The sequence below is a fragment of the Poromitra crassiceps genome, assembly GCF_964638095.1.
Source record: "Poromitra crassiceps genome assembly, chromosome: 7".
Lineage (NCBI taxonomy): Eukaryota > Metazoa > Chordata > Actinopteri > Beryciformes > Melamphaidae > Poromitra > Poromitra crassiceps.
This window is the reverse complement of record NC_139628.1, coordinates 39,214,546-39,233,083: the sequence shown is the minus strand read 5'-3', so window position 1 is coordinate 39,233,083 and position 18,538 is coordinate 39,214,546. Positions and strand designations below refer to the sequence as shown.

The 18,538-nt window shown below is 43.1% G+C and overlaps 1 protein-coding gene, 1 long non-coding RNA gene and 1 pseudogene across 5 annotated transcripts; 1 reads left to right on the top strand and 2 right to left on the bottom strand.

The window, feature by feature from the left end:
• Nucleotides 1-2,126: 2,126 nt before the first annotated feature.
• LOC310780004 (transitional endoplasmic reticulum ATPase pseudogene) lies at nucleotides 2,127-4,547 on the bottom strand (annotated as a pseudogene). The gene has a single exon. The product of its transcript is annotated as a transitional endoplasmic reticulum ATPase pseudogene (transcript).
• A 2,097-nt stretch (nucleotides 4,548-6,644) lies between these two features.
• On the top strand, nucleotides 6,645-13,587 carry LOC310780014. 3 transcript variants are annotated; one of them, XR_014552892.1, is made up of 18 exons: nucleotides 6,645-6,685; nucleotides 6,938-6,978; nucleotides 7,480-7,517; nucleotides 7,714-7,775; nucleotides 7,961-8,008; nucleotides 8,526-8,581; nucleotides 9,011-9,045; nucleotides 9,239-9,283; nucleotides 9,494-9,538; nucleotides 9,941-9,985; nucleotides 10,401-10,455; nucleotides 10,803-10,900; nucleotides 11,570-11,636; nucleotides 12,275-12,329; nucleotides 12,584-12,634; nucleotides 12,826-12,872; nucleotides 13,065-13,124; nucleotides 13,313-13,585. It is a non-coding gene; the product is annotated as an uncharacterized lncRNA (long non-coding RNA). The 3 variants fall into 3 exon arrangements; XR_014552890.1 differs by lacking the exon at nucleotides 9,494-9,538 and having other exon boundaries at nucleotides 13,313-13,587; XR_014552891.1 differs by lacking the exon at nucleotides 12,826-12,872.
• Nucleotides 13,588-13,896: 309 nt separating this feature from the next.
• arl2 (ADP-ribosylation factor-like 2) lies at nucleotides 13,897-18,101 on the bottom strand. Its single transcript, XM_083640542.1, has 5 exons — nucleotides 17,939-18,101; nucleotides 17,586-17,696; nucleotides 17,283-17,445; nucleotides 15,959-16,039; nucleotides 13,897-15,033 (listed from the first exon to the last, which is right to left on the bottom strand). Exons 1-5 carry the CDS (start codon nucleotides 18,001-18,003, stop codon nucleotides 14,899-14,901), a joined length of 555 nt encoding a protein of 184 aa, XP_083496668.1. The 5' UTR covers nucleotides 18,004-18,101; the 3' UTR covers nucleotides 13,897-14,898.
• Between the last annotated feature and the right edge of the window lie 437 nt (nucleotides 18,102-18,538).

Sequence of the window (18,538 nt, the reverse complement as noted above, 5' to 3'; positions counted from 1 at the left end):
GATGCGAAATTGTGCAATGCCAGTAGAGCAGGCGAGGCCATGCAGTGGCTGAGCTGCCTAAGCAAGCCCGCGCAGCGGGCAAGCTCCAGAGGAGGAGCGCTCGTAACGTGCGAGATTTCTAGTTGTTAAAATATGCTCTAAAATTTCTAAATGTACTGATATACTCACTGAAATCATTTCACCAAGCCTGTGTTTTGGAGTCTGTTGCTAACTTTGGTTGATGGACAAATTGACTGTTTTTCAAAGCGTTGGAATCACGGTAAGACGGCACGGTATGTAGTACGGTGTAATGATAATGAACATTTGAAACGGTCCACTTACCGTCAGGAATTTTATCACGGGTTATCATTAAACGGGTTACACATCAAGAGGCATAAAAATAAAGTTAGACAGGAAGTGTGCGTCTGCACACTTCTCTATAATCTAGGCCTGATAAAACTTTTAACTTAGACAGCAGATGAACCCTGCTCTAGCCATCAGAACACGTTTAGCTTGTTGAAGCAACAGATACCCACCAATGATAGGGAGGGAAAAATCTGTGATTTTTCATTAAAAGAAAGCACTGATGGTATCAAAACTGTTACAAATGAGTATTATATCAGTTTCAATTTTTTTGTATTGCTACTTATCGATACTATTGATACCTGTTGCAAATGAGTATTGTATCCGATTACAATTTTCAGTATTGATACTTTTCGATACTATCGATACTTTTGACAACCCTACCTGAAAGTAAATGATGAAAATCTTAGCCTCCTGTTATCTTTAAGTGGCTAAGAAGCCATTTTACACCATGAACATACCATTAAATGTGTATATATTACATATAGTACATATATTGTTAGAAACTATATGTTAAAAGCCATCAGGGGCCCATAACCCAGAGCCTCTTCACAGGGGGATGAAATGATCCCTTAGGGCCCCAACCATTTATTTTTTGACAAAATGTTCAATATGTTTATGGACAATTAGGGTTATTGTGCTTTTGGCTTTAAATGAGTGTACCTGCGCTGTAAATCCTGTGTTATTGAGACAGGGCACAAAATTAGCACCAGCCACCGGTCAAATGCTGGTAAAATATGCAAGTGGCTGGTAGATTTGCTTCACTCACCAGCCAGAAAAACAACAATGGTAATCTCAATAGATTGGTCAAATTTGAACATTCACTAGTCTACTTACTATTCACTAGGCTGGTGGACAAATAAGTTAATTTTTGACCCTGTATTGAAATATAGCCGAATGTATTTATTTGTTATTGTGTTGTTAGCTTTGAGTGTTCAGGTGGCTGTTCTGTAAATCCTGTTGAGATGCAGGTGAATGTATGTCTTTTTTTTTTTTTTATCTTTTTCTGATTCCAAATTTGTTTTTGTTTTTCTGATCCCCCCATTTTCCCCCAATTGTACTTGGCCAATTTTTCACTACTGCTGCCCTGGTCGCTGCTTCACCCTCTGCCGATCTGGGGAGTCGAGACTAGCACCATGCAGCCTCCGAGACATGCGCAGTTGCAGGCCGCTTCTTTTCACCCGACAGCGGGACCTTCACCGGTAGAGGATCATGCTATTCCCACCAGTTCCTTTCCCCCCGAACAGGCACCCAGACCGACCAGAGGACGCGTTAGTGCAGGGACCAGGACATATATCCTCAATCCAGCTTCCCTCCCGCGGACACCAGCCAATCGTGCCTGTATGGATGCCCGACCAAGCCGAGGTAACACGAGGATGCGAACCTGCATGCGCGCCTCGCGTTGGTAGGCAAGGAATCTACCGCTACGCTACCCGGACGCCCGTATGTCTTAGTTATAATTCTGACCTTAATTGGGCATATGTGCGCTGTGAGGGGGGGGCCTTTATGCACCCAGGCCCAGGGGCCCGTCATGTCATAAACTGCCTAGAACCCTCCCACCCATCTGCATCAACCAATCACCTTCCATTTCAAATAACCCATTGCCCCAACCCACATCTAAACCAGAGCAAACCAAGCGGCTACATGCTTTCTCCACCTGACGGAAATCGTACAAATAAGGAACACATGAAAGAAGTACAAAGTCCTACAAATGTGGAATCTGGTGAGACTTTGTACAGGTGTGATTGCAGTACTGAGTCTGACCACTGTAAGGCAGTGTATGTTTATCCATAAAGGTCCTCATCATTGTCTTCTTTGAAAACTGGGCCACTGCCAGTTCCCCCTGTGCCTTGGCCTGGCCCGCTGTTCCCTGTAGCACTGGTGGGAAACTTGAAGCAGCCGAAACCACGGCTCTGCTGCAGTCTCTGGGCAAACATCTCATATTTGCAGATGTCGTTGTCGCTGACGGAGCGACGAGCAAATCGCATGGCCTCTTCAAAGTGGTCCTTCCTGATCTCAGGCACAGGGTCATCCTCCTCCACCTCTACAGCCAATGGGTTGGTCTGCCTCTCCCTCTCTCTGCCGATCTCATTCTCGATGCTCTCTCTGATGGCCAGTTTACACGCCCGCTGGCAGATCTCTGTGAGATCAGCTCCAGAGAAACCATTGGTCATCTTAGCCAGGAAGTCCAAGTCCACATCCTTGCTGATTGGGCTCTTGTGGAGATTGGCCTTGAGGATGTTGATCCTGCTCTTCTCGTCGGGCAGGGGGATGTAGATGAGCTGGTCCAGACGGCCGGGTCTCAGGATGGCAGGGTCAATGATGTCTGGTCTGTTTGTGGCTCCGATGATGAAGACGTTCTTCTTGTTGGACATTCCGTCCATCTCGGTCAGGATTTGGTTGATGACACGGTCAGCTGCTCCACCGCCGTCTCCCACATTGCCACCACGGGCCTTGGCTATGGAATCCAGCTCATCAAAGAAGAGAACGCATGGGGCTACCTGACGAGCCTTGTCAAAGATCTCTCTGACGTTGGCCTCAGACTCTCCGAACCACATAGTGAGCAGCTCAGGTCCTTTGATGGAGATGAAGTTGGCCTGGCACTCGTTGGCAATGGCCTTGGCCAGCAGGGTTTTACCACAGCCAGGGGGACCATAGAACAGCACACCCTTGGATGGGGTCATGCCAAACTTCAGGAACTTGTCTGGGTGCTCCACTGGATACTGCACCAACTCCTGCAGCTCCCTCTTGACACCATCCAGACCTCCGATGTCCTCCCAGGTGATGTTGGGAACCTCAACCATAGTCTCCCTCAGAGCTGATGGGTTGCTCTGGCTCAGGGCCCACTTGAAGTCATCCATAGTGACAGCCAGGGACTTCATGACTTCAGTGTCAATCGTATCATCCTCAAGGTCGATCAGGTGCATCTTCTTTCTGATGGCCTGCAGGGCGGCCTCAGAGCACAGAGCAGCCAGATCAGCACCCACATGCCCATGGGTCTCATTGGCCACCTGTTCCAGGTCAACATCATCAGTCAGCTTCATGTTCTTGGTGTGAATCTGGAGTATCTCCAATCTGCCAGTGTCGTCGGGAATGGCAATGTCCATTTCCCTATCAAAACGCCCAAATCTCCTCAGAGCTGGGTCAATGCTGTTGGGTCTGTTGGTGGCCGCCATAACGATGACATGAGCTCTCTGTTTTAGGCCATCCATGAGAGTCAGGAGCTGAGACACGATGCGCTTCTCCACCTCTCCATGAGTCTTCTCTCTCTTGGGAGCGATAGCGTCAAGCTCATCAATGAAGATGATGGCAGGAGCATTCTTCTCTGCTTCCCCAAAGGCCTTTCTCAAGTTGCTCTCACTCTCTCCTGCCAACTTACTCATGATCTCAGGGCCATTGATAAGGAAGAAGAAGGCTCCAGTTTCATTCGCCACGGCTCTGGCAATCAAGGTCTTTCCTGTTCCAGGGGGTCCATACAGCAGGATCCCACGTGGGGGCTTGACTCCAATGGCATTGAACAGTGCAGGGTGTCTGAGAGGCAGCTCCACCATCTCTTTAATCTGAGCTAGCTGCTTTCTCACTCCTCCTATGTCATCATAGCCGACCTCATTCAGGGACTCCTCCTCATGCTCTCTCCTGATGGGCTCTCCCTCATAGTGGATGACCGTATCAGGAGCAACGAAGCAGTAGGGAGAGGGATCAGTCTCCACCACCTTGAACTCCACAGCATGCATTTCTCCCCTGACCAGGAAAATATCACCTTTGCGGATTGGCCTGTAAGCCTCTAGAAAGTATGACTTCAGGAAGACCTCAAACAGGTTTCCAGTAATTCCTTCTACTGTGTCAGTTATTGGGAGAACATGGATCCTCTTTCCATACTTCACATCAGGGCATGGCTGAATGCTGATGACGTCCCCCAATCGGATCCTCAGGTTGTTGCGGACGACCCTGTTCATGCGGACCTTCTCATCAGAACAGGTTTCATCAGAGAGCACAACGCACACAGTCTCCCTCCTCTTCTTTCCTTTCATCAGCACTGTGTCTCCACGGAAGAGCTGCAGCTCATCCATCTTGGTCTGAGAGAGGGAGACCACGCTATTGTCTTCATTGATGGATTCATCAACAATCAGTCTGTTAGGCCTGTTCTTCCGTTTCAGAATTGCAGTGGATAGATCATCATTTTTGGATTCACCTCCCGTGGCCATGGTTGCTGTCGATGGCCATTGCTGCAGATCGTCTTCACAGCGCTCAGCCTTATGCGGCTCCAGTGACCCCGCTCGCATCTTTCGCTGCCGATCGTCTTCATGACACTCAGCTGACTCCTCCGGAGTTTCCCTGGCTTGATCCAATTTCTTGCACTTGGCTTTGGGATTGGAGAGTGCCGGTCCTTTCCTTTTGGGCATTGCTGACTCACGCTCACAGTCAAGTAGTGTAGTACTAGTCCTACTTATACTCCCATCACTTATATAGCCTCACCTTTATGACATCACTGATGATGACACAATGTGATGTCATCAGGGTGAAGGGAACAGTGGATGGATAAATCCAGAAGGAGGCCATAATGCAACATAAAGGATGCCAACTACCATAAAACACCACAGAAGAAGTGATGTCATCAGTGACGTCACTGGAGCCATCAGTGATGTCACAATGTCTATGATGTAAGTATGATGTTCCAATGGCATTACCCTGAGGCATTGTGACATCACTGATTATGTCTATGACCTCATTAGCATAATAAGGTGTATAACATCATCAGTGCTTTATGACATCAATGATGATGTATCTGTGACCCTCCACAATCAAGTGGTGGCCGGCTATCTAACTGTATATCAGTGATTTATGGTCTCATTAGTGATGTCATAGAGCTGTGATTGGTCTATGTAAGATGATGTTATAGCAATGTGAGCTGTGAATGGTCTATATAAAATATTGCAATGCAAAATATCGCAGTGTAATTTTTACACTTTGCAAAGTCATCCTGTGGGCCGGATTGGACCCTTTGATGGGCCGGTTCTGGCCCCCCGGGCCAGATAATATCATTAATCATTATTATTTTGGACAGGATAATCGTGAGATTAAATTTTAATATCATCTGATTCCAACCCCTAAATATTGTTTCATAAAAAATATTTTGTGTGCTTTGTGTGGTTATTGCAAGTGGTAGGCTGTATGTAGCGATCCCCTTTCTAGAAAATAAATAACTTACTTTTATTTGCTCTGTAGAAGATTATTTGCTAATCAGTAATCACTAACTAAATCAATCAGCATGATATTAGCCCATAGACGAATATTTAACTTACTCGGGGCAGACGTCCCTTATGCCATTTCTGGTATCTCTACTGACATCTTGTGGATGTGAAGGGGAAGGGGTGATCTTCACGGAAATGACGTAATACAAGAATCCCAGACGACTTTTCTGAAATTTGTCCTTAATGGGAATATTTCCCCCCAGTTATCTATCAAATAGATTCAACGTCAAATTGTGATAAAAAAAAATCTAATGTTAGTTTATTGTTAATGTTATAGTTGTCGGTGGGGTGAAACCGGGAGGGGGGGGGGGGGGGGGGTGAAATACATGCGTGGGGTGGGAGGCGCATGGAGGCCGGAGGAGATAAAAGGCAGTTGGAGCGGCTTCCTCTCCCACTTCCTTCTCTCTCCTGGCTGAGGTAAGATCCCACGCGCGCTGTAGTAGCCTACTCAACATTATGGCGGGCCTTTGTAAACTTTACTGTTATTATAGACAAGAAGAGATATTTGTTAAATGTTGCGTTTGTTGTTAACCATACATCTGTAATGGAGGTTTGTTTGTATTCCACTGCGCATAGTCTTTGAGACTGATGGCGTTCTCTGCAGCGCAGCACGGACTAGAAACTACAATCCATATCCATCTACCAGTTAAACCTAGATATTTAGTCAGGAACGCAATGCCTACATTCACGGCGATGCTAGTTCTAATTTGTGCGTTTGTTATATGTCGGAAAAAATATATAATAAATAACAAAACTGAAGATACCGGTATCTTCCACCATTTGGAAATGGCCGCCACTCGTGATACTTGCAGCGTCTCTCTATGATGATAACTTTCACAGACCTGTTCTGAATGACTGTGATTGTACATTAATATTCTGATGTTAGACGCTTTCAAAACGTCGCGTTGAATTTGGTTTTAATGCGTTTTGTGGTGTCCCGAACACGTTGCTGGGAGCAGCCGTCTGCTCTAGTCACGTGTTCGTGGCTGGTCAGAGGAAGGCATTTCTCGGAGTCTGCATGCTAAACTCATGTCTGTTTCCCCCTCCTCTAGATGTGGCGAAGAAAGGTCGAGAAACCACCTCATGCCAAGGTAATTTAACCAGCCATGCGGTCAATTTAAAATGCATCTGATGCTGCATTCTTCAATGCTAACATTACTTGCCATCCAATTGGGTGTGTCATGCTACCATGATGATATGCAACTTGAACTCTCTGTCTGAATTGACAAATATTGATGGATACCCTCGCATTTGCTGAGTAGCATCGTGTGTATAATCTGTTTGATCAGCCATGTTGCTGGTTGTGCAAAAAACTAATGTGCTAATCTCATTCCCTTTTTTAGGTGTGGGGGTAACATGGGGATACATTGTTCTCTACTTTGAGGTAATTTCATGTTGAAAATCCTAATGACTCAGTTTCATGAATTTTCTTTCCATTTTAATTTATAATCTATTATACTGTTAATTTGGCTTGATAGCTACTCCAGGAGCTCAATGCTACAATGATGATACTGAACTCTCTCTTACTGAATCAGCCTTGAAGAAACCTCTTTACCAGATTCTGAGTTGCATTCAAGGGCTTCTTGGACATAAGTGTATTTTACCAGTACTATGGTATCGGCCTAGCCACTGTGGCTAGTCTGCTCTATTGGCATGTAAAGCACACAATTGCATCAATGTCACAATGCTTATGACATCATCAGTGATGTCATATGATTTTGGTCAATGATGTCACTGATGACATCACTGATGATGTCATAGACATTGTGACATCAGTGCTGTGACATCAGTTGGACAAAAATTGAGAACAGTCCACTTGCTCACTTTGATGAAGGAAGAAGATGCTGCAGAGTTAACTAAACGTTACTATTTATTTTTTTTGCAGCTATGGCCTGGTCAAAGATGGAAGACAGACCCTGACTGGTGAGTTGGCGTTAAGATAAAACATTGTGAAATGCCACAAGGGTTCCAAATGATGATCTTCAAATAAGACAAGCATATGCCTGACTACAGTGATGCTAACCTTCAATCTGACAAGCCCGCCAAAAGCTAGCTCACAAAGAGCTTATACCCAGCTTCACCTTTCGGTTCATGGCTAACCAGTGATTTTATGCTGCAGGTTGGCTTACGCTGCCTGCTCAATGTGCTCATGGATCTGCTGAAACCAGCTGTGACACAAAAGTGAGTAAAACCATTTATTCCAAGAGTCGGGTCACATTTTGGGGCTAAACATGATGATTAATTTCAATGACAAGCATATGCCTGATTCCAGTGATGCCAACCTTCAATCTGACCACCCTCTGTAACGTGTATTAATTATTACTGTCTAAACATGGCACTTACCTACCGATTTCTTCTTTTGGTAGATGGCTCTTTATGATGGAGGATGAAGGCTGCAGACTGCTGTGAGACATGTAAGTCTGTGTGGGCTTGTGATCCCTCTTAGAAATGCCTTTCCTGTGGTGCAAGACAAATGGTCACAATATTGCAATTTTTTTAATAGCAATGTGGAAAGATGCCTCCCTCAGCAGCATCATTCCATGGATTCCCTCTAGTGTTGACAGAAACAAGAAATGACTTCAGAGTGATTTTGATAGCTGTAGTGAGTAATTGGATATTGAACGAGGAACTTTACTTAGTGCAAGTATGCAGCACAGTGGTCAGCAGAAGATGGCGCAAAACCATCTCAAATTATAAGTGACATATGGGGGGAGAAGAGAATGGCCATGATTGTCCGCCATACTGAAACTATGGGAGAGGCATTTCTCATGACTTGTTTGAGAGGATGAAATGGGGTAAGACCCATTGTATTTCTGGACGACTATTGTCACATGGCAGTTTGTCACCAAAGCCCTGATCAAACATGAGCCTTCATAGTCAACCTGCCTCCTATCATTGGCACTCGTCATTTAGTGTCAATTTCTTTTGCAGGAGCCCGAGAGGACGCTTAAACGTGTGGGCAGCAGGGCGGCTAGTCTATTCTGATGGTAAGGCCTTTTCAACGACGGATAACCAGTTATACAGGGAATACCTTTACCATGGAGGGAGAGACTAGAGAGGAGTCCAGATGAGCCGTTTACCTAGGAAGCGGTACGACTACCTTCAGACACAATCCATTTAAAGGAAGTTTAGTGCGTCATCTGACCTTATCTCATGGATCCGTTCACCATAATGCAGTTCCAATGATGATGAACTTAGCTCACTTTGAACCGATGTGAAACGACACGAACATCTGAGCAACTGCATAGCATACATGTAACCTCAATACTGTTTCATCCTTAATTTTGCTGAAATGAGAACATTGACAAGTTAGCGAAGAAGTTTTGACAAAATGATGCACTTCACGAAATAAGTTGGGAGCTAAACAAGTAGGATTTGTTAAGCATTCTTAAAATGAGCTTTGTTTTGTTTAACAGATTGTCCAAGATGGCTGCAGCCAACGTGATGGAAGGTAAATATGACCTCTGTACCTCCAGTGTTCATTCATACCAGACCATAATCTGAAAATGATGAGACAAATTTGGAATCTCGTTCGTCTGAATAGCTGTTGAGAAAATGGAATATCTGACCTCAGTGATGGTCGTCTCCACCTAGTGTTAACCTTGACTCTGTACTGAGACTAACAGTGGTTTGTCTGTTTAAAGGTTCGTGGCTTTCAGTGTGGTGCAGAGATCTACTCTCCAACTAAGGTATCTACAAAGTTAAATTTTACCACATTTAACCTCGATCAGTCTTCATTCATACCAGACCATAATCTGAAAATGATGAGAGAAATTTGGAATCTCGTTCGTCTGAATAGCTGTTGAGAAAATGGAATATCTGACTTCAGTGATGGTTGTCTCCACCTAGTGTTAACCTTGACTCTGTACCGAGACTAACAGTGGTTTGTCTGTTTAAAGGTTTGTGGCTTTCAGTGTGGTGCAGATATCTACTCTCCAACTAAGGTATCTACAAAGTTAAATTTTACCACATTTAACCTCGATCAGTAATGTGGTGTGGTCAAACCGTACATTCAGACTGAAACATTTGTCTTTAATTTAACCTTTTTTTTAGATAATAAACTGAGTAAAGAGAAAGCGCTCACACACATTAATCAGTTGCTTTACTACAAATGTCACCCATTTCCTTATGATGACACCCGCACGTGTCTTACGCCCTGCGTCAACGCCAGAACCTGAAAAGGTGGACCCACTGGCGTTGCCTTGGCAATAAGGGGAAGACCCGTTGGGGTTACCAACAGTCTGAATGGGAACTAACATGGATGTGACAGAAAATGGTTGGATGGAGAACACTGTTAAATGTGACTAGTAAGCTGGAGGCTAAGTTTGGTTCTTTCTGTTTTCTAGATTGCCGCCATCTCCTGGAAGATCAGGAAACGTGGGCAATCCATGGTTGGTATTAAATCCCCCCCGAGCCTGTCGCTTTTGTTTTTTCCCTCGTTGTCCGAAATATGCGTTCTCACTCTATAGATCAGGGAAATTAATGTACTGTACCCCCAAATGTTATGTGGTGATGTACGTATTTGTAAGTTGGTATGTTGTGTGGAAGTGTAGGGGTTTGTCATGTTTTTTCACCTTTTAATATTAAATAAAAAATGTTAATGATAAAAAAAATGATATCTTTAGCAGACGGGAGTATATGAAGTGATGAGTTCCTTTTACCGCCCCAGTCTGATATTTTGTGACTGACTGGTACCCTCTGATCATAGAAAACAGTTTCTCATAATTTTCTCATTTAGCATAATCAAAGAACACCTGCCGCAACCGCTTCCAGCCTGACTCCTGCTTTTTTGTGTGTCGCCCTTAGGAATTAACTGGTTGTCGCAGTCAACACAATCCCTTTGGGTGGGAGATTGTCCAAGGTAGGCAGCTTGAACCTCAACCACCATGTTGGGATTAAAAATTGTGGAATGGGGAGATGATGTTAAGATACACGCAGGCCAGTTGTGTTCCTATCCGGGTTCGGATTGCCAGACCACCTCCCGTCAGTGCCCCCTGTTGGCCCGCTTGACACTGAGAACCCTGGATTGAACCCTCAGGTGTAAGGTGATCACCGGCTCCCTGATGGGGACGCTGGAGGGATGGTTTGGACTGCCGGTTGCCTGGATGTATAACTGAAAATGATGGTTGCTGATCTCATTCTAGAACATTTCTATAACTTCCTCAAATACCAGTGGAACAGGCATCTGATCGCACTTTCACTCTTCAGATCTTAGGTGACCTTCAATCTGCTCATTCACTGAGGGAGCAAGATGCTGATGTCCAGATTGACCCACCCCCACAAAATCTTGACATTCAAGACTGAAGGTTGGTGTCTTGACCATGTACCTTATGCTTAAGCGATGATGTACAAAAAAATACATGTTTTCTGATGAGTGAGGGCTTTGATGCAGGAAATGGTACCATGATTTGTCCCTTCTAAACAGGGGAGTTATATATAGATTCACGCCCATGCAGTTTTCATATTACTGTATCAAATAAAAGTCTTGAGCTGATGTGATGAGTTCCAATTTACCGCCCCAGTCTGAAGATTCATGACTGATTGGTATCCCCTCTGATCACAAGACTGAAACTTGACTCTTGGTAAGGCTGTCACAGCAGTGTCATTGGCCCCACATGGGAACCCCATTATTTTTGCACATTCAGAGGTTCCATGTTGAGTTGCTAAATGATTATGTGATACTGACTACATATCACTCATATGACAGTAGGTGTTAATTTCAAAAGGATTAATTGTTTTTCCTTGCCTGCAGTGTCCATTGGTAAACTGGCCATTCTCTGCACTGCTTCCATGTAACTAAACTAGTGAGCGGTTGTAACGCATGGCATTAAAAAGTAGCGCTTAAACGGCCCTCTGGTGGTAAAAAGGCAGTATGATTGGAGGGAAGCCACACCAGGGTAAAAATTGCATCACCATCACAACTCCCACCTTGATTGGAACACTCTTCACTCATTGTAACCTTGTTTTGGTTTCAGCTGTGCCTTTCATCGGCTACCTGAACCAGAAGCTACTCTTGGGACTGTTGCAGATGTAATCAAACGTGTGAGTATCTTTCGTCTCATTAACTTCTTTGTGTTTCTGGGATTGTGGAAATGATGCAACTGAGTCCTTTGGTCACAGTCGGGTTCGTACACGCCCAATGCCCCTCCAGTTGGGTCTCCCCTCCTGTTGGCCCAGTATGGCACTGAGGACCCTGACATACAGGTGTAAAGTGACCTGCTGGAACCCTGATGGAGAGGGATAACTAGTTGTAAGGGGATGACTGAATCCTACCCCTCTGATCTCAACCCAGAAACCAGTGTAGGAAACTTAAAAAATGTTTTGGGGGCAACCTCCCCCCCCCACTGTCTAAAACATGGGGCATTTACAAAATTTGGGGGGGCACTTAAAAAAGTAATTGGTGCCTAAAATGTAACAACTGCATGGTTTTTGACTGTGCGCATGTTCTGGCAACCTGCTTGCAGGTGTTGTGTTGGAAGGAGATTGAAAATTTAATGAAAATCCAATTCATCGATGAATTGAAATCTTGCACTACTAAAACAGTTGAGAATTCTGTTCCCACACGCATTCCTGGCCAACATTGGCGTCGCACAGGCCTTGAAAATCCTTGTATCTGGAAGCATTGCTTTTGGAATTTGCTGACTTTGTTCCTAATGAGGGAAACTGTCGTACTTTTTCAGCCTGTGGACCTTCACCTGTACTGTCCACAAGGCTCCTGGGCTCCATCTCAGCCAGGTGAGTAGCTGAATGACATTGGTGATTTTATACATGAAGGAAATCTGGATCTCATTATGGGGAATATGTCAATCTTCAATGAAGGCATCGAAAGTCTTGAGTAGATAGGATGAGTTTCCATTTACCGCCCCAGTCTGAAGATTCATGACTGATTGGTATCCCCTCTGATCATAAGACTGAAGCCTTACTCTTAGTCAAACTTAATTATAAAATAATTTTCCTGGTTAATAAAATAACCCCTTTTCTCATTACAGATATCACCAGTCCAGCCAGATCCGGTTAACGGTTGTCTGGGTGACAACAAGGTAACTTGAGTTATTAAAGCTTTCAAAAGCTAATCTAGACATGATGAGTTAATATTTACCGCCCCAGTCTGAAGATTCATGACTGATTGGTATCCCCTCTGATCACAAGACTGAAGCCTTACTCTTAGTCAAACTTAATTATAAAATAATAATTTTCCTGGTTAATAAAATAACCCCTTTTCTCATTACAGATATCACCAGTCCAGCCAGATCCGGTTAACGGTTGTCTGGGTGACAGGTAACTTGAGTTATTAAAGCTTTCAAAAGCTAATCTAGACATGATGAGTTAATATTTACCGCCCCAGTCTGAAGATTCATGACTGATTGGTATCCCCTCTGATCACAAGACTGAAGCCTTACTCTTAGTCAAACTTAATTATAAAATAATAATTTTCCTGGTTAATAAAATAAACCCCTTTTCTCATTACAGATATCACCAGTCCAGCCAGATCCGGTTAACGGTTGTCTGCAGCTCATGGGTGACAACAAGGTAACTTGAGTTATTAAAGCTTTCAAAAGCTAATCTAGACGTGATGAGTTAATATTTACCGCCCCAGTCTGAAGATTCATGACTGATTGGTATCCCCTCTGATCAAAAGCAGTTTTACTTTGACGATGACTGAGGATTTTTGCATCTGTATCAAGCACCACCTCATTAATATGTGTTTCTCTTTTCAGACTCTGGGCAGAACTCGAGGACCCTAATGGAAGCTCCATCACGTGCTATTCCCATCAGTTCCCTTCCGCCCCGACAGACCAGAGGAGGCGCTAGTGCAGTTTCCAGGACACCCTTTGTGTTGCAACACTTGGTCACACAAAATTTGTTATGAGGATAACGCATTGTTTAATGATCCTTAAATGACATGTCGTGCATGTACTGTATACTTTCAGTTTGAAAATTCAAATAAAGCATAGGAAGTATATACAGAATTTGTCAAGTGTCACTGGAAAAACATTTTAACTTTCTACAATAAAACCATTTAGAAAAGTTTCATTCACTAATATGTTCACCCTTGCCCTTTTTTGTGGTATCTTACTACCACCTCACTATCCCTTAGATAATTTATTGTAAGAAAGGTGTGTAGCGAATAGCAATATACCCTTTTGAATGAGTAGTTGGACAATATCAGGTGTAGAGATCAGTATAGTCCATGGATTAAAGTACAATGGAAAATATACAGTTCCAGCTTAAAGCATAGCCACTACACACTACCTCAACACCAGGGAGGGAAAAAAATCTTTTAACCTTTATTTAACCAGATAAGACATTTGATACAAGATCTCTTTTGCGAATGTGATCTGGCCAAGAAGGCAGCAATTACAAGCCAGGTTACAATCAACATACATTACATATAAAGGAAACATAAAAACAGGGCTATAGAGCTGAAACATTTCAAAAAAGAACAAGTCTATTTTTTGAGTTCTGCTTTGTTAAAAATAATTCAGCTCTATTGATCACAGACTTGACGGGAGTAAACAAAAAGTCACAGGACAGACTGACGAGGAGACAAGGGTGACTTGCGTGCGGCCATCTTGGAATGCACCTAGGGAAATTAATAAAGCCATTTTGAAATTATTCTTGCCAATTCAAAGTGGATGTTGATTTGGACTTTAGTGTTGAAGTTGTTCACACTGACCTGGTTTAAATTTGGGAACTCAGGGGAAAATGAAACTAAAGGACCCGTGGGAATCATGGAAACTGCCTGGTCTACTGCTTCAGCCTTTTTTCTGTATTTCAATGGTATTGCACTGACAGATCGAGACTGGACACCGTTGCCTTCAATGTGTAGACACAGGTTTATTAGAAAACATCTTGTCAGCAGACAGTCTGATTCCAGCCAGAAAGTATAAAAGCGGGAGCAAGATCTTACAAGGCAGTTGTCACCTGTCACTGCAATGGTTGTGTCATTCAGGTTCCAGTATGTTTTACATAAACGGTCATTGGTGATCCACCCTTGTATTTATATCTACATCAAAGAATGAGGCAATATAAGCTTCCAGTGACATGCAGTGGTCATGGATAGGCAGCGTTGCCTTCTGCTCCAGGACAGGTATGGTGACTGCAAATAGTATCTGACAAGAAACGTAGTTTTGGTAGTCCTGAGGCTCATATGAGACTACTGACACAACAGAGCCTAACAAACAACCTCCAACCAAGGTGCACTATATTGTTAATGAGACATTAATATTTTTTAACCGCTTTTATTAGCAATGCTCTCTTCAAGTTGGGGCACACACACTCATGCACACACAAAACAAGTGTCTCAGTCTGCAGTGAAGATCCTTGCAGCGATATCATCTAGTAGCCAGTCCACTCCAGCCAGCAGGTTCTCTCCTGTTACAGCACTGCAGCCAATGATGCACCAGTGATGGCTTTTAATCTCATCGAGTGCCAGTGCCTGGAGGAACACACACGCACGCACACACGCGCGCGCACGCACACACACGCGCGCACACACACACACACACACACACACACACACACACACACACACACACACGGTAAGACATGAGAGCACATCTGGAAGCACATTTGCAAAACGTTTCACTTGGTTGGTCACTTGATTAGGTCTTGTGTTGGGGGTCCAGTATGTTCTAGAGATGCACCGATATGAACATTTTGACCGATAACCGATATATTAACATTACTGTTATGGCCGATAAGATAACCCGATATTTACCGCTGTCGATATGATCTACATAAAAACAAGTTTCTATGATAATACAATTTTGTACAAAGGTATTTCCAAAACATTTGGAAAAGCCCATAAATCATAGATTTACCACATTGTTTCCTCTCAATATGAAAATTTAGGCCGATACGATAACCAATTTTATTGCTGTTATTTTGCTCAGCGGACTGAAACAGATAACAGATAAATGAAACAGATAAATGATTAACATCGACCGATAATATTATTGCAGATTTATCGTGCATCAGTATGTTTGCAGTATGTTAATCCATTACTGATTATATATACTAGGGACACATCTGTGTGTGTGTGTGTGTGTGTGTGTGTGTGTGTGTGTGTGTGTGTGTGTGTGTGTATATTTGTGTTTCACTTTCAGTGTTCTATGCACTACTAAAAAAAGCATGCATTACTCATTTAAAAGTGATTTTATTACTTTATAACTCCCTGGCAGCAGTAATTTGATTGTCTTCTAAAATCAAAGTAGTGGGAATACTTCCAAGAGAAAAGAAACTATGTGATATTTCCTGTCGAAGCCAGTTTATTGTGTGCCTTGACACACGCACACACGGTGGTGAAAACAATGACATCCCTGCCGTCGCGGCTGGCAATAATGCCACGCAACACGGCTCACCTCTCGTATGGCCTCTTTAGACAGCGCTCCTGGTAAGTCTTGTTTGTTGGCAAACACCAGCAGCGTGGCTCCAGCTAACCTCTGGAGGGAGAGATTAGAACATGTGGAAATAATCACTACACCGTGCTAAAGGCTGCTTCATGCCGCCTCTATTTTGACACATTAGCAGTATTTGGTTTTCCCAACACATGACAATCAGAAATAATTTACTCTAGACATCAACCAAAGAGTTCACACAGGTTTCATGTGTTTACTCTTCAAGGGATAGACCATGTTTTTGGGGGATTGACCCGACTGATCAAATTGTCAAACTGATGAGAACATAGATACCAAAATCATCCATGTTACCCAGTAGATCATTCACTCTATACTATGTTGTAACTATGATATACTTTGTTGAGTGACAATAAGCAAATAATATTCAAAGTACCGTAAATTCCGGACTATAAGCCGCACCTTTTTTCCCGTTTTTTGGCCTTTTTTGGCCCCTGCGGCTTATATAACGGTGCGGCTTATCTATGGATTTAAAAAAAAAAAAAAAAAAAAAAAAAAAAAAAATCTCTCTTTTTTAGCACTCTTTCTAACTATAAATCCTATATAACTATAATAAGTTTTAATTTCCTCTCTTGCCCTCTTTTCACCACACTGTATGACACTGTATGACACTGTGTGCACTGTAAAAAACAACACAGGTGGTGTTGTGTTATGTTGTTTTGTTGAAATGTTAATAAATGGGAGCTTCCTCAAACAGCCATCTCTTTCCCAACAATCCCCTCTGTGCATGAACCCTTACATATGGTAATTAAACATTAAAACACAATAAAAAATAAAAATAAATAAAAATAAAAAATAAACCATTAAAACACCCGCGGCTTATAGTCCGGTGCGGCTTATATAAGAAAAAAATAGTCAACTTTGCAGGTGCGGCTTATACACCGGTGCGGCTTATAGTCCGGAATTTACGGTAGGTATACTGGCGTGTGACTTTTTTCTTTCTTTCTTTCTTTTTCTTTTTTTATAAAAAGCAATTAGCAATTAGTGGTTTATGCCTGTATATTCATACATTTTAAATGACTTATTTATTATTGACACAATATAGCTGATGTAGTCGAGTTTCTTTTTGGAACCACATTAATCATCTGTGCAGTGAGTTTTAACTGCAGTCTCTCATCATCCACCATCTTCACTTCCTGTACCAATCTACACATAGCTGCCAGACTTAGCAGGTCTGTGTCAAATTCATACAGTTGCACACATTCACACCATGGAGCTCAATACAATAACTTTTCTTCTTGTGTGTGTGTGTGTGTGTGTGTGTGTGTACCTCCTCCAGCAGCAGTGTGCTCAGCTCTTGCCTACAGTCCTCCAGTCTGAGTCTGTCTGCGCTGTCCACCACCCACACCAGCCCATCTGTACTCTCAAAGTAGTTCCTCCAATAGGAACGCAGCGACTTCTGACCCCCGACATCCCAAATATTCAATTTGAACCTGAGAAAAACAACAACAACAACAACAACAACAACAAAGAGAAGTACATGAGGAGGATGGCAGGCAGGGATGTCCATAACAAACCTAGGCAGTGTCAGCAACACTTGAGCAAATGAGTGTGTTCTTGCGATGCCACCAACCCTTTGTGTTCCAGTGTTTTGATGTTGAAGCCTAGTGTTGGAGAAATGGTGCTGACGTCTTCTCCATTAAATTTCTTTAAAATGGTTGTCTTCCCCGCGTTGTCAAGACCTCTGGGTTTACAGGGTTAAGGAGTGGAGAACACGCAGTTTTATTACAAGTTAGCTAGTTAGCATAGCATCACACAAAACACAAAACACTTTACAGACAGAATACCAATGCCCTAAGGTTATTATAGTATCCACCCGTAAACTGAATGCTTACAGAGCTTCCTGACAGACGGGGGGTTAAGTTATTACGTTAGTATGAGGGCAAATAACGTTAAATGACTGTAACGTTATTACAAAGAGGATACAGCATCAACAGTCGCATCTCCCGCTCCTTGAGCTTCATTTTCTTCAAAATTGTCAGCAGTCCCATCTCAACGGCGTCACGATCAACCGCAGTTACTCTTTCATTCGTTCAGCTTGTTACTAATTTAAGATTTGGTATTCAACCTGATGACCAGCACATTGAACGTTACTGACCAGGAAGTAAGTGCAATGCAAACCCCGCCCTACGTAGTGTGTCAAACCTTCGGAGCAGTTTGATTGGTCAGTCAGCATCTACAGGGTGTGACCATAGACTGCAAGACAGCGCGACAGCTGCACGCTTGTGGGTTTGGCGCCCCCGTGTGTATTTTGAAGGAATTACACCCTTAACATCTGCAATGTTTAGGTCTTTGACATGGCTGTGTGGAAAAAGCAGTCTTTATCAAAGCAAAGCTCTGTGAATAGTAAATACATTCCCTTGTAATGATAGTAATGATCTGTTTTGTTGTTTAAGGAGTATATTGTACTGTGATTTAGTTGTATTTTTATCGCTAGCTTATGTTATTGTAAACCCAGGACCACAGGAACAGTGTTCCTGGAACACTGCTGCTTCCATCAGATTTGTATTTTCTAATGGGAATGGG

Excerpts from the sequence above, each read along its gene's own strand:
- arl2 (XM_083640542.1), bottom strand. The coding sequence starts at position 18,003 with ATGGGACTGCTGACAATTTTGAAGAAAATGAAGCTCAAGGAGCGGGAG. Across the intron at positions 17,697-17,938 it reads GAGATGCGACTGTTGATGCT|AGGTCTTGACAACGCGGGGA; the intron begins GTATCCTCTTTG and ends CTGTAAACCCAG. Across the intron at positions 16,040-17,282 it reads GCACACTGCTGCTGGAGGAG|AGGTTAGCTGGAGCCACGCT; the intron begins GTACACACACAC and ends CTCTCCCTCCAG.